Genomic DNA, 14,427 nt, shown 5'->3' with positions numbered 1-14,427 from the left:
AAGATTGCCTCAGGCTCAGAGATGAACAATTGGGTGATATTACCTCCAAGTAACCCAAGAATCGGCTTGGCAGTTGGGTCGTCCTCATAGTCCATGGTTGCCTCAGTACAGAGATGACTGATGACTGATATGTTCACTTCCTTTTTTGCCCCAACCTTGATAGTGTTGCTACTCATCCAGAATTATCAAAGGAAAAGCAGGAGTCCATTCCATGCTGATTTTGAGACCATTGCTACCTGTGTGAAATCTATCAAGAGGGATCAGAAAATGGTTTAGCATGATTGACATGCTAAAGAGAAAACGGCCTCAAAATATTACAAATTTAAATGAACTTGCTGATGTAATTTGTTTCTGGTAGTATTTAGAAGGAGCAGAGTCTGGGGAAAGTGAACTTTTGGGCAAATATTTTTCACATGCTTTGTATATTGTGTGTGTTATACATTGCTGACTGCTACCTCATCTACTTTCTTCACTTCTTTCTTTCTTTCTTTCTTTCTTTCTTTCTTTCTTTCTTTCTTTCTTTGTTTTTTTCTTTGTTTCTTTGTTTCTTTGTTTCTTTCTTTCTTTCTTTCTTTCTTTCTTTCTTTCTTTCTTTCTTTCTTCCTTTCTTTCCTCTTCTTTCCAACAAGGGCAAAGAAGCTATGTGCTTGCAGAGCTAGTATATTGTGTTGCTGTCTGGTTAATGCAAAGCAGACTTGCACAGGCACGTGGCTGATGAACAGGCCTGGGACTTCAGAATTGCTCTGTGTCTACTCAGTGCTACTTCCAACATCGCCCAGATGCTCTCCATCACTATACCCTACTGCCAAGAGTAATATGAGCATTTGGATTATAATTGTCACACGAACAGCTCCAAGTGTCCCAACAGCACGCTTATCAGTGTGTTTATACATGTCTCACAATTATCATGTGTTTGAGATTGATGGGCTCTGTATCCAACTCAGTTGTCACAGGTGAAATAGCAGAGTATCATGTGAGCTCCAGACCAGTGGTGGTCAATTTAATCAGACATCTTTTATTTTTATTAGCCCACCTCCACCAGAATGTTGGATGAATAAAATATGGGGCTCTATTTCCTTTAGAGAAAATATTTGAGGTTTTTTTTTCCTTTTGTTTTTCTTTGTCAAGGAATACCACAAGATAATAGGACTCCAGGGAGACGAATCTTTATCTTAGAAGTGGGGAAACAGGAAAGATTTTCTGACTGTTGCTATTGTCTTGGTGGTAGTGGTGTGTGTGTGCCTGTGTGTGCATGTGCGTGTGTATGTGTGTGTGTGTGTGTGTGTGTGTGTGTGTGTGTGTGTGAAGGGCTTGGGTTCCTCTAGAAAGAAAAAGCCACAAAGAACTGCAACTCCATGTAATTGGCCTCAGGATAAGTTTTCATTTGGTATCGTCTGGTGCACTACTTTCCCAACTCAAGACCATTCATAGGTAGGAACTCTAGGTGAATGACCTTGAATTCCAAGGACTGTTACACATTCAGCAACCTAGATGAAACCCTCTGCATTTTGACAGTGTAGACCTGGGTAGGACTGGGCAAGACTAACTAATGCAGTTGTTGTGAGGGGTCTTGAAACTGGCCAAGTTAACAAGGCAGCTAAAAACAATCTCTTTACATGTAGGTGGAAAGATAATTTCTAATATAATCCAGGTCCTTTCTCTTTATGGAATAACAAAGAAGAACGCAGGTACCATTCCCTTCTCATCATCTCTAAGCTAGGGAGTACTGGAATAAGAACAGGAAGACCTGATGCCACTGTCGAAGGGAGGCAGTAGGACAAGCTAGGTCCTCCCTTAGGAGAAACAAAAGCAAACAAACAAACAAAAACAAGCCCTTTCTTCAACCTTCTTTCACTTCCTTCTTACAAAGCAGACTAGAGATTTCTACTTGTGAGTCAATGCTTTTACTCACACAAAAATCAAATCTGTTGTCTTCCTGAATGAAGTAATTGACAGTCTTAGCCAGATTAGAACAATCTAGATAAATCACGATCACTCTGCATGTAAGAGCTTGCGCGTGAATTTGTGCATATGGTGCAAAGGAATCGAATTCTTGTGGTAGGTGTGTTTAAGCAACGCTGTGGAGTGATTTAGCTTCCCATCAGATTAGCCCTGCCTGGTGCAGCAAGTTCAGACACTAGTGTTCTTTTGGTTCATCTCTATCTCAGATTCCTAATTATAATTTGAAGAGTATTTGGAAATTTCCACACATAAGTACACACACACACACACACACACGCACACACACTGCTCTGACTCTGTATTGTTCACAGAGTTTGACCACCTTCCAGGGAGAATGGGACATGGGATAGATATGATGGAACTTAAGCAAGATCATTTAGACCTTGAACAGAAAGTCTTACCCAGGGACATTTCAGCACTGTCCAGGCAAATCAAAAAGCTTCACATGTCTGGGCAAGAAGAGATAAGGCATCATGTGTTTGATCTGGGCATTGCCTCCTACTGCCACCCATATCTCTGCAAGATGCTACTTTTGAATTTGGATGATTTTTTTTTCAATTGCATAGAAGAAAGACAAAAGTGAAAGTTGACATGTTTTGATAGCAACAGTGCTGAGACAAAAGGCTTTATTTACATTAACCTAATTTTCCTCTTTATCTACTATGTTATATCAGTGTTCTTCCCTTCCATCCTGGTTTGATTTTCTGTTGCTGTCCTAAACCCTATGAGCAAAAGCAACTCAAGGATGAAAAAGCTTGTTTTAGTCTACAGTTATAATCAGTCCACCATCAAGAGAAGTCTAGGCTGGAACTCAGACACCATCCTGGAGGTAGGAACTCAAGCAGAGATCATAGAGGGACATGGCTTACTGGTTTGTTTTCTTGGCTTGCTCAGCTACCTTTTTTTGTATAGCCCAGGCCAACATGCTAGGTGTGGTGCCACTCATAGTGGGCCTTCCTACAACAATCAGCACTCCAGAAAATGGCTCACGGACATGCCCATAGACCAAGCCGATCTCTTCAACTCAGCTTTTCTCTATGCAGATATGTCTAGGTCTGTATCAAGTTGACAAAACTGAATTATGACACCATCTTACAAAAGCATCTCTGAGTCTTGAAGGTTAACTTTGTTCTCTTGGCTTTATAAGCTCTTAGGGTAAAGTCGGTACCCAGGCTCTTATGGAAGAGACTTAGGTGGGCTAGCCTTCCGGGGCCTCTCCTATGGGTGAAGTGACTGAAAAAATGTGGCTTCTTAATCCTACAACCCAGTCCATACTCACATCTCCAAGATGCCTTGAAAGAAGAACCAGACAGGTAGAGGAGTTTGAGAATCATCCTCTCTGGGGCCATCCTGAGGCTGGGGCTCTTAAAGGTTAGAGAAGGGTAGTGCTTTGAATGAGAATGTCCTCATAGGCTCATTATTTAAATGTTTGGTCCCCTGTTGGATGAACTGTTTTGGGGAAGGATTAGGAGGTGTGTCCTTGTTGGTAGAGGTATGTAACTGTGAGTGGACTTTGAGGTTTCAAAAGTCTTGCCACGTACACGTCTCTGTCTCTGTTTCTGTCTCTCTGTCTCTCTATCTGTATCTTTGTCTGTCTCTTTGTCTCTCGATCTCCCTCTGTGTCTCTCCCTTTCTGCCTGCTACCTATGGGTAAGATATAAGCTCTCAGCTACTGCTCAAGTGCCACGCCTTCCTGCCTGCCTGTCGCCACGCTTCCTGCCATGATGGTCATAAACTAACCCACTGAAACTGAAAGCACCCCCCCTCCTGATAAATACTCCCTGTGATAAGTTGCCTTGGTCATGGTATCTCTTCACAGCACTAGAACAGTAACTAAGACAAGGAGGGATTCAGCTTTATGTCTCCAGTCGCAGCCAGCCCCACTGGTGCTTTCTGAGCTCTGTCATCACACATAAAGACTCAGCAGGCAGGGTCCCTGCACACAGTGTCACCCCTGCTTCCAAAAAACAAGGCAGTTCATGGTCCATATCACTTGATTCGCCATCTTGGAAATTCTGTTTGCAGGAGGCTCATGGTTAAGTGAGAAAAAAAAAATTATCTGGTGCTAAAGACCAACTAAAGAACAGTTTGTGGCACAGGAGAAGAGGGATCAGGAGGTAACCAAGGAGCCCTGGCTTCATGGAGGCAACAGTAACTGCTTCCAGCATTGGTGCCAAGCAGATTGTACATGTAACCTGCTTAATGGGCTCTAGAATCCAAGCCTGGAAGTACAAGACCATAATCCTAACTATGCTGAGACAGAAGATTCAAAGGTTCAAGTTCTGACTGGGCCACAGGGAGAGCTCAAGGCCAACATTTAAGTACTTAGTAAGTAAGGAATCTTAGTGACAAAGCACCTGCCATTCATCATGAATGGAGCCCGAGGTTAGTGCTCAGAATGGGAAATTACAATAGCACACCAACAAATAACATAGAAAAGCAAAGAAAGAGAACTCTGGGTGGCAGCATCTGGGGACACCAGCTAAGAACTTTGGTTGACCTCTGACCTATTGCATCCAGCTCCAGAGGAGTTCCTTTGACCACCTTAAATCTCAGAACCCCAGTCACTGTTGAAGGTAAAAAAGGAATGGATGGATGGAAAGATAATTCCTTCCGCCTGGCAAGGAAAGCTGGTTCAAGCACTTTGGCTGGGTTCCTCTTCTTTATGGACAGGCTAAGAAGAGCGGAGAAGCTTGCTCAGTAGGGATGGAACACTCCTACCTGCTAAACCTACACCCTCAGGCAAAGTGATAAAGCACAACAGGAGGAAGGCATTTCTTTTCCCTTCCCTCCCTCCCTCCTTCCCTCCCTCCCTCCCTCCCTCCCTCGTCCCCTCCCTCCCTTCCTCCCTTCCCTTCCAACCTTCCTCCCTTCCTGAGTCCTTCCTTTTTGTTGTGTCCAGCACTATACCAGCAGCTCATTCGACACCCAAGTGGCAGTATATTAGTTGCTTTTCTGTTGTGTAATAAAACAACATGACCAAGGCAGCCTGTAGAACAATGAATTGATTTGACTTACGGTTTTATACAGTTAGAGTCCATGATGGCAGACACAGCATGGCAGCAAGGCAGCAGGCATGAAGCAGAGAGCTGCGAGCTGAGAGTACATATTGCAACCACTACCACAGAGCGGAGAAAGTGAACTGAAAATAGGGGAAGATTTTTAACTCTTAAAGCCCATCGCTGGTGACACACTTTCCCCAGCAAGGCCATCCCACCAAGACCTCTGTAAGCATCACCATCAGCCGGGGGCCATGGGTTCAAATGTAAGAGACTGCTGGGCTCGTTTCCCCTTCAAACCACTGCAGGTTGGTTTCCCAGACAGGGAAATGGAAGTGTAGAGATAATTTTCCCATTCACCTGAGATATTATCGAGAAGAGAAGCCAGAATCTGAAACCACATTTGTGCCCAAGGTAATTTTCACAAACTATCATGTACTCACTCCATTTATGAGACTTGTCTTAGTTAGGGTTTTACTGATGTAAACAGACACCATGACCAAAGCAACTCTTATAAAGAACATTTAATTGAGGTTGGCTTACAGGTTCAGAGGTTCAGTCCATTATTATCAAGGCAGGAGCATGGTAGCGTAGAGGTAGGCATGGCGCAGGGGGAGCTGAGCATTCTACATCTTCATCTGAAGGCTACTAGCAGAATACTGACTTCCAGACAGCTAGAATGACTTATAGCCCACACCCACAGTGACACACCTACTCCAGCAGGGCCACACCCTCTAATCCTGCCACTCCCTTGGCTGAGCATATGTTCAAATCAGCTTACTACTGATGGAGTGAGAATATCAGGGCAGTGAGGAGAATATGAGAAATGCATAACTGAACACAACAGATGCTGAGGAATGAAGAGATACAGATATTATTATATGTAGAAATATCAATAACATTGAGAATAATCAAACTATAGTTTGGGGGTTTTCACCCCATCAAAACAATTTTAATTTTATCTTACAAGTTTCCTGCTAGCTACCAGCTACGTATACAGAAATCTGAATTATAACTCTGAATGAAGTCTTGTGAGTTTTAAGCTAGTGTATTGGACAGGGCCTCAACGTAATACTGAAGGGACACACTGTCATATCAGGGGCCTTCTTTTTAAACAATAAATCACCTCTCTTAACAGCCAAGAGCTAACCATACCTTTAAATTGCTTCCATTTTCCTCCGCCCAGTTCTTCTCTCTTCCCAACATACTTCAGTAAGAAAAATGGATATGACATTATGAACTTTTTATACTGCAAAGCAATCTAGACAGAATTATAAGGTGATAGGAGACTTGGGTGTCCCTGAAACCCTGAGGTTGGAGGCCCTCTGTGGCTTTCCGGGAACTAGGTTTGATAGCCACATGTCCTTCTGGCGTGGTTCCTGAACCTCAAAGCTGTAAATGGCCAATAGCAGACATGTACTCTGCCTCACCCAACCCTATTACAAACGAGCTGACCTGTGATACAGACCAGATCCACTTCGGAAACAGCTGGCTACCAAGAATTTATCTGCAAAACTCCAAACAGGCAAGAGCCGTCAGCCCTGGGAGACGTCAGTCCCTAATGAATCAATGAAATCTTAACCCAGAAAGCTCTCACGTGTGTACTCCCCGGAACGCAAGCATCCCAAATCAAGTGTTCCTGGCATCTGAGGTTGACAGCTTCCTGAAACAATGCCATCAGGTAAATTGTGACACTTTCCAGCTTTCTGACCACATAGAGATTTTCGAATGTGATAAACAGCTTTGGAGAAACCAGCCTGCACTACAAATACACCGCAATATAATGAGTATTAAAATGAAAAGAACCTGGGTATATTTCATTAAACTCCAATGCCACAGTAAACCTCACATTAGTGAGTCACCAATGTATTAAGTGGGATTTTCCAACACATGTAGGGCTGGTGCTGGAAGTGTGGACTCCTAAACAGATGATATAGTGAGTAAGCCAGCACATCTGGAATGCCTAAGATGCACATCTGGAATGCTTAAGATGCCAACACATAAAGCAGATAAATGTGGAGGCTTATCTGCAGGACAGATTTTATGGACAGTTCCATTGTGTTCAGATGTAGTGATGGAGGAAGAGCCCAGAGCCCTACCAGTCATGGACCATGAGCGAGTTTCAGCATATGGATAAAGTCATATTACCTGTTACTAACTTCTCCCTACCACCTACACACTTGTGGGGCCTTAGAGGGACCTTTTGTACCTGACCATGTATAGATGCAGAGGCGGTTTGAATTAGTCATTCTCACATTAGGGTGTATGAATACCACATGTGAGAAAAATCTAAATACTAACATAACCCAATCTATCCTGTGGAGGAGGGTGGTAATGGGACTTATTAATGAAGGGTCAACTTGTTTTGTTCTAAAAAGAGAAAAGAACATTTGACTAACAATTTCACTTCGCTCAAAACTAGAGTTTCCTCAGGGCTGTAAATGATGCTCACCCCAGTGTGCTCAGTAGAACATGAGGGTATCACTAATGGGTACATGGCCAGAAAGAAGAGGACGAACGGCAGAGAGTGCTCTGGAGTCTCTTCCCTAGTGAGAAGATGGAGTAGATGTGTATGGACATTCAAAGACCCAGTTTACATTTCCAAGTCCCAGCTCTGTCTCAGAGATCTGCCAGGGAGTAAGAAACTTCTAGAATCCTCTGAAGTATGCTTCTTCATGAGAAAATCTGCAAATGTTCTTCTATGAGGACACTTGTCCTTAAAGCTCCAGGCCTGGAAACAATCAACCCATAGTCAACCCATAGAGTATCTAGGTGACAATGAGAGTATCTCTGAGTGCCCTTCCTTACAGCCAGCTTCTGGGAGTTAGTGTAAGTCATATAACAGAGCAAAGACTTCCAAAGGTCACTCGGGCTGCATGGGATGGGTCACTTTTGTCATGGGCTGTTGAGTTGACACTTAGCAATAACAGTGGCCATGTTCTAGGGACCTGGGCTTAAATCCTGGCTTCGACTTGTGATACTGGCAAATGTTTAAAACTCTCTTGAACTCTGCAGCATATCCAGCATGTGTGTAGCCCCAAGTTTGATATCTAAAACCACATAAATCCAGATGAACAGCTGAAATCCCAGGACTTGGGAGAATTGGAGACAGGAGGATCAAAAGTTCAAAGTTATCATTGTCTCTATGATTCAAAGGCAGCCTGGAATACATGAAGCCCTGTCGATGATGATGATGATGATGATGATGATGATGCAGCAACATAGTGCGTAGCCATAGTTAATAGCCCATTTAGTGGCCACTTGCTTTTATACACTTAGCTGGCTGCTGTTGACTCTTACCGTGTGCAAAATGTTTAGTGTGATACCATGGAGAATGAATTAATGTTCCTTATGTGAAACCTAGAGGGAGAAAAATACACCTAAAAAGGCCTAGAAGTGAACATGTAGTCACAGGAACACAAGGTAGGGCCATGACCTCAGGACCCCAGAGGAAGCTTCCTGGAGGAGACAAGAGCTGCCACACAGCTCACACATCTGAACAAGGAATGGATACTGTGTGACTCGGACCAAGGAGACTAAGCTCTCTGAGCATTATGACGACATTTCTCTCCTGTAGAATAGCAAGACCCAAGTCCCTGCCAGCTCAGAGATTATACTCTTCCATTGCTCGTGCGGGCAAAACCACATCAAGGGGAAAGATGATATGTATCTGTGTGTATGTTTATCTGTCTGTGTTTGTGTGTTGTACACACATGCTTAAAATAGAGTTTTTCAAGAGAAATGAGGCAGTTTGACAAGAATCCTACCTCTTACAGAGGTCCAAGCAGAGAAAAGCATCTTTCATTTCTTAGCCATTGGCTCATCTGAATGCTATCATGACCGTCACTATGGCCATCACCACCACTCTGATCTCTTTGGGATGCTTGACTGGAGGATAGGCAAAGCCAAAGCTTGAGAAGAGGAGGTCACAGAGGGAAGAGCTGTGCGAAGGAAGGAGGGAACATCCCTTGGAATTCTCTTCCTTCTCCCTGTAAGCGAACCACCCCTCTCTATACTGCTAGCTGTGGCCATTCTTATGCCAGCACTGGGGGTTAAACAGTTTGGATTTTCACCATCATTGCTGGCCCTGGGGGAATTTTAGAATTCGTAAAAGTACAACTGCTTCTAGGATTTACTCTGTGTCTACGTGGAAGGTAGCCCGTCACAAGTTCCCATAGAGCACAAAACAGATGTGTCTGCTGATGTCATATCCTAAGGATTAACCTATTTATAGCTAACAAAGTTGCTGTGGTAACACTGTTCTCATTCTTGCTAGTCAGACCCACAGTCTAACATTTGACTAGGGTGCCCATAAAGTCCCTCAAAATTTTTTTCAGTAGTTAGTTAAAGTGTTGTATCTGGTTTCCTGACTTCTCAGTTCCAGCAGACCAGGAGAAGGGATTTGTAAGGACCATGCTCTGGATCTTCTTACATCTTTTAACTTTTGTGGACATGAAAGCCAGTATGGTGTTGGGCAGAAGAAGGGGTGACCAACAGACACACACTCCAAATCTCATCACCAAACTTCTCGGGACCAGAAACCTTGAGTTCAGTATCCGCCCACCTAATTGACATGGAAATGTGGGTTTTGACTGGCCCACTGGGCAGAGTTTGGTGGCTCTCACACCTTCAGAGAGGGTGAGCAGGTCATAAGGAAGCAAGCTGACAGAGGGCTCCCTCAACTGCGGCTGTCTCATTCTTGTCTCTCCAGGAGTGGCCGAGCGGATCTAGCAGCCATATACCATGAGCGCATTGACGTAGAAGGCCACCACTATGGCCCCTCATCACCTCAGAGAAAAGATGCCCTCAAAGCTGTGGACACTGTCCTGAAGTATATGATCAAGTGGATTCAGGTGACCCAAAGCAAGGGCAACTGACCTGGTGTCTTCTCCTCTCTTCTCTTTCATGACTGCCAGTCCCCTAACGCTTCCTTCAACAATTTCTTTACTAGACCAAAGTGAGACTCTTCTTTCCTCAGAGAGTACTTTTCACCTAGGCACCACTGACTCCTTAGCTCATGTGTGACCAATGGGATTTAACTGATCTAGATGCGTATTGCCCAGCTAGACTAGAGAGTCACCAGCTTCTTAGGAATGTTAGAAAGTCTATTGATCAGCTTAACCTGGACGTAAGGGTCAAATATTGGTTCCAATTTTAACAGTTTCTCTTTAATCTAGTTTAAAAACACCTCTTCACAAGAATCATTGTGTGAGATCTCAGCACAGTAATAACTGCCTATATCCACCCCACAGGAGCGAGGCCTGCAGAATGACCTAAACGTCCTCATTTTCTCAGACCATGGGATGACTGACATCTTCTGGATGGATAAAGTGATCGAGCTGAGTAGCTACATCAGCCTGGATGACCTGCAGCAAGTGAAAGACCGAGGGCCCGTCGTGAGCCTGTGGCCAGCCCCGGGAAAACACTCCGAGGCAAGGCACAACACAGTGGGGGGGGGGGGCGGACATGGGCCTGTTGGTCTCTGGTTTGTGCTCTGTCTCCTTCCTAGAGTCTCCATAATCAGCTACGGAAAGGGTTAGGAGCATGGACTTCAGTGTCAGGTGACCGAGCTTGCTACTCACTTACTAAGTGACCTCTAGAAAGTCATACATTTTCTGTTTTATTCCATAATGGTATCTACCTGCACTGAATGTAATGATAATGTAATTAGACCCTTTAGAATGATGCTGCCATTCCGACCTGTCTCCAATTCCTTTTCACCAGGAGGCTGGGGATACAAAGATGACTAAAGATGGTCAGAGATGGAAAGGGCCAGCTCCTGACTCGAAGCCACTCCTCCTGGGTTCTGCTCGCAGCTTCATTATCAGCTGTGTACAAAGCAATGACAAATCTGGGCCCCTCTGCCTTCTGCACATGAACATGGCAGTGAGACAGAGCTGTCTAAAATCCATGAGAGTACACAGGTGCAGGCTGAGATCACAGCAAAGACTATGTATGTGCCACTCGTGAATATCACCATCGAATGAGAATGATCCCGGGAGGGTGTGGTTAAGTTCCCAGCGTGTGCAGATGAGGAACAAAAGTCCCTTTCAGGAACTCAGTACCCTCAGTTCACACTCTCAAAAAAACAGTAATCAGGGCTGATAGTGGATGGCAAGAATAAGAAGGGACAGGTGAGACACTCTTGGGTGACACCTTAGTGTTTACATTGCTACATCACCTCCCAGCGAATGGATGCTGCTTCTATCCACTCCCGGGGGGGATGACATGGGCCAGGAAACATCTGTCTTTCGAGGGGACAGTGCCAGCCACAGGGGATCCAGGGGAGAGCCTGGGGACTGTTTCCTTCTTTCATCCTCACGTCACCAGAACAGTTGCCTCTGAACAGTTATCATTAGCCAGAGGGTCCTGGTGGAAGCCAGAGTCGGACTCCTGGTCCCATAGGCAGTCTTTAGCACTACTTGCTTGCCCTCATTTGAGACCTGTTGTCAACAGTCCTGTCGCTCTCAGCTTTTCCATTTCCCCATCCACTAGGGAAATGTTGCTTTTTTTTTCTTTGAGCTCCAGAGCCAGGAAATGAAGTTTACATAGTATCCCACCAACTCTCTAAATATGAAAACAGAAAGACTATGTTACATGCTGGCAGGTTCTTGGGAGGCAGCTCTGTCTTCCTGGCAAGGAAGATCATCTTTGTCCCTGATTTGGCATTTAGGCATGTGACACCTCCAGAATGCGTGGGTATCAACACTTATGAGCTGGGAAGAGCGTCTTCCAGCAGGATGTGCATGCCGAAAGAGCATTGCCAGCAGTCACTAGCAGTTGGTAATGGTTCAAAAGAGAGGGCTGTATTTGGTGACAGTTGTATCGTGTGATGGACACAACAATCTGCAAGACCTATCGTATGTCAACAGATTTTTTTCACTTATCCAAAATAGTTCTGCATTCTGCATACATCATTTAATCAAATATGGAAAATTAATTCATGGAGCTATCAGTAACTCTCTACTCAGCAGCCTGCAGACTATTTTAAAGATGTGAGTGAATAAAACATCTAATAAAATTAGAAATGAAGATTAAGACACAATTTTATATTTATTTATATTAAGGAATACATGTCTAATTTGGCTAAAAGCCAGGAAACCAGTGTCAGCAGGCTGACTTTAATTTTAGCCACAAATATTTAAGCTTCTGCTAAGTATGGGAAGTGTGTATAGACTTTACAACTTCGCTGTGAAATTAGCGACGTGGCTAGTAATGAATTCCTTGTGCTTTTATGATTCATGTATGGGTAGGAGATAATTATTTATTGTCAGTCAGGCAGGCCACTTTCATAGTTGCCACTTAATTTTAGTGCGTAGAATCTCGACAAATAACTTTTATAATGTGTTCACTAGTCACTGAGTATGTGTACAAGCATGATTAGAACGCTTGCAAGTCGTGGAAGGTAGCACTGCTGGACACCCCATATTTGACAGAAGCAGAATGTTGTTACGACTTCTAGTCTCCTAAAATGTCTTCCCAGATCTCATGAGCTTTCTACTCCTTCAGAAACGCCACTAAAAGGTGACCATTTCTTATATGGTTATGTGATTACTTGAGTTTTATATGGTAAGAATCTCTGTGGTGTTTCTTATTTAACATTAGTTTTGCTCAAACTGAGATCCCGAGTCTTCTGCGCATCTCCGCTGATCTGATTTTTGCATCTGTCTTTATGGATTTCTAGAGTCTTGTCCCAGAAATGCACTAGTAATTCTTTATCTCTCCCATTGTTATCCCTTTGCCATGTCTCTTCTGCTGTATGTCTGGGCTATTCTCTACATAGATCTACACGTGCACACACATGAGAGATTTTCATCGTATTCCCTAGGGCTCCATCTCTCTTGTCAGAGAGCATATGGATCTTTAATCTTCCTGGATAAAGTGAACTTGCATTGTGAGCTACACTAAAGTCTTTCATAGTGAGGTATGGTAGCACACACTTTTCGTAGTAACACTGGGGAGGCAGACACAGACTGAGCTCTGTGAGTTCAAGGCCAGCTTGAGCTACACAGTGAGTTCTAGGCCAGCCAGAACTCACTATAGTATAGTAAGTTATAGTATAGTATAGTATAGTATAGTATAGTATAGTATAGTATAGTAAGGGTCTCATATAGTAAGACCCTATCTCATGTTAACATAGCTCATATATATGTATATATTAAATATACACACACACATGTATATATATATATATATATATATATACATGTATGTGTGTGTGTGTGTGTTTCTCTTATCTCACAGATCTAACATGTACTTAATGAATGTTAAAACAGCTCACTCTTGGTTTTCTTTGTAGATATATCATAAACTCCGCACAGTGGAGCACATGACCGTGTATGAGAAAGAAGCAATACCCAACAGGTTCTATTACAAGAAAGGGCAATTTGTCTCTCCTTTGACCTTGGTGGCTGACAAAGGGTGGTTCATCGCAGAGGTAATTATAAAATACATGACATTCCACTCATTATTCAGATTCTATTCTCAGCCCACAGGTAAGTAACAATCGTTGAGATCTGTTCTCCTGGGTGTGCTTTGCTTCCTTGTTAGAAAAATCAAAAGGCTGGAGGAGATGCCTAGGTGAACACAAGTTTTAGACACAAATCCAGAGTTGAGATTTAGACTTTATGGCTGTTGATGTTGTATTTTGTAATAAATAATTACTCAAGCGTGACATAACCTGTTCAGCTGAAATCAGAAAAATTACTGTGATCTGAGCTGTTGCCCAATGGAAAGCCAGTAGTAGAGCCCAGTGTTGTTCTCACTGATGAGAGAACTTTTTAGAAAACAGAACTGTGTGGATCCAGGCCCTCAAATTACCAGCTGATTTTTACAGCAAAGATTATCTCTCATTTGGGGTGGATCCTTAATTTGCCTCAGGCCTGCGTGTCTTCCTCCTCATCCTGCAGGCTTTAAGCTCAGCAATCCCTTGAATTCATGTATGATACTTATGAACAGCCTACCTTCCGGGAGAATCTATGATTGGACTGAGAGTATAGTCCATTCTGGAAGAGTTCAGACGTGAGCTCAAAGGTGAGTTGTTCTTAGATCAGATTTCAAGGTGAGAGGAGTAGAAAGTAGTTGAAGCCAGACATGCCTAGGACTCAAGACTAGAGAGAACCGGTTTCTCATCGCTGGAAACAGGCATTAGGGCAAGCGAGTGGATGGCCAACAAGTATGAAATCACGGGACTCTGTGGCATGAGTTTCAGTGATTCAGCAGGACTGAGTCACTCCTATGTGCTCACTGAGAGAATAATCTGGTCACCATGAACTAAAAACGAGACAGACATTCATTGAAACTACTGGCATCGGAAGGCAGAGGCCAGGCAGGTTTACTTGCTGTTTACAGGGGCTCTGAGACTGAAGCAGAGGGAGGAGGATGGAAGTTCCAGGCCAGCCTGAGCTATCTAGAAAACCTTTTAATATATATCTAGAGACAAAAGGGGTTCCAAGAGCTTCCTTCT

The 14,427-nt window shown here is 43.6% G+C and overlaps 1 protein-coding gene across 1 annotated transcript in view; it reads left to right on the top strand.

The window, feature by feature from the left end:
* Enpp6 (ectonucleotide pyrophosphatase/phosphodiesterase 6) overlaps nucleotides 1-14,427 on the top strand; it is a 94,953-nt gene that overhangs the window by 63,418 nt on the left and 17,108 nt on the right. The window contains exons 4-6 of the mRNA XM_028757709.1: nucleotides 9,673-9,814; nucleotides 10,214-10,393; nucleotides 13,261-13,398. Of these exons, the coding sequence (XP_028613542.1) occupies nucleotides 9,673-9,814; nucleotides 10,214-10,393; nucleotides 13,261-13,398 (460 nt within the window). The remainder of the gene's footprint in view (nucleotides 1-9,672; nucleotides 9,815-10,213; nucleotides 10,394-13,260; nucleotides 13,399-14,427) is intronic.

Source organism: Grammomys surdaster, unplaced genomic scaffold (assembly GCF_004785775.1).
Source record: "Grammomys surdaster isolate TR1022 unplaced genomic scaffold, NIH_TR_1.0 126178, whole genome shotgun sequence".
NCBI classification, from domain to species: domain Eukaryota; kingdom Metazoa; phylum Chordata; class Mammalia; order Rodentia; family Muridae; genus Grammomys; species Grammomys surdaster.
Note: the sequence above shows the minus strand (reverse complement) of the source record. Positions and strands in the feature narration are given on the sequence as shown.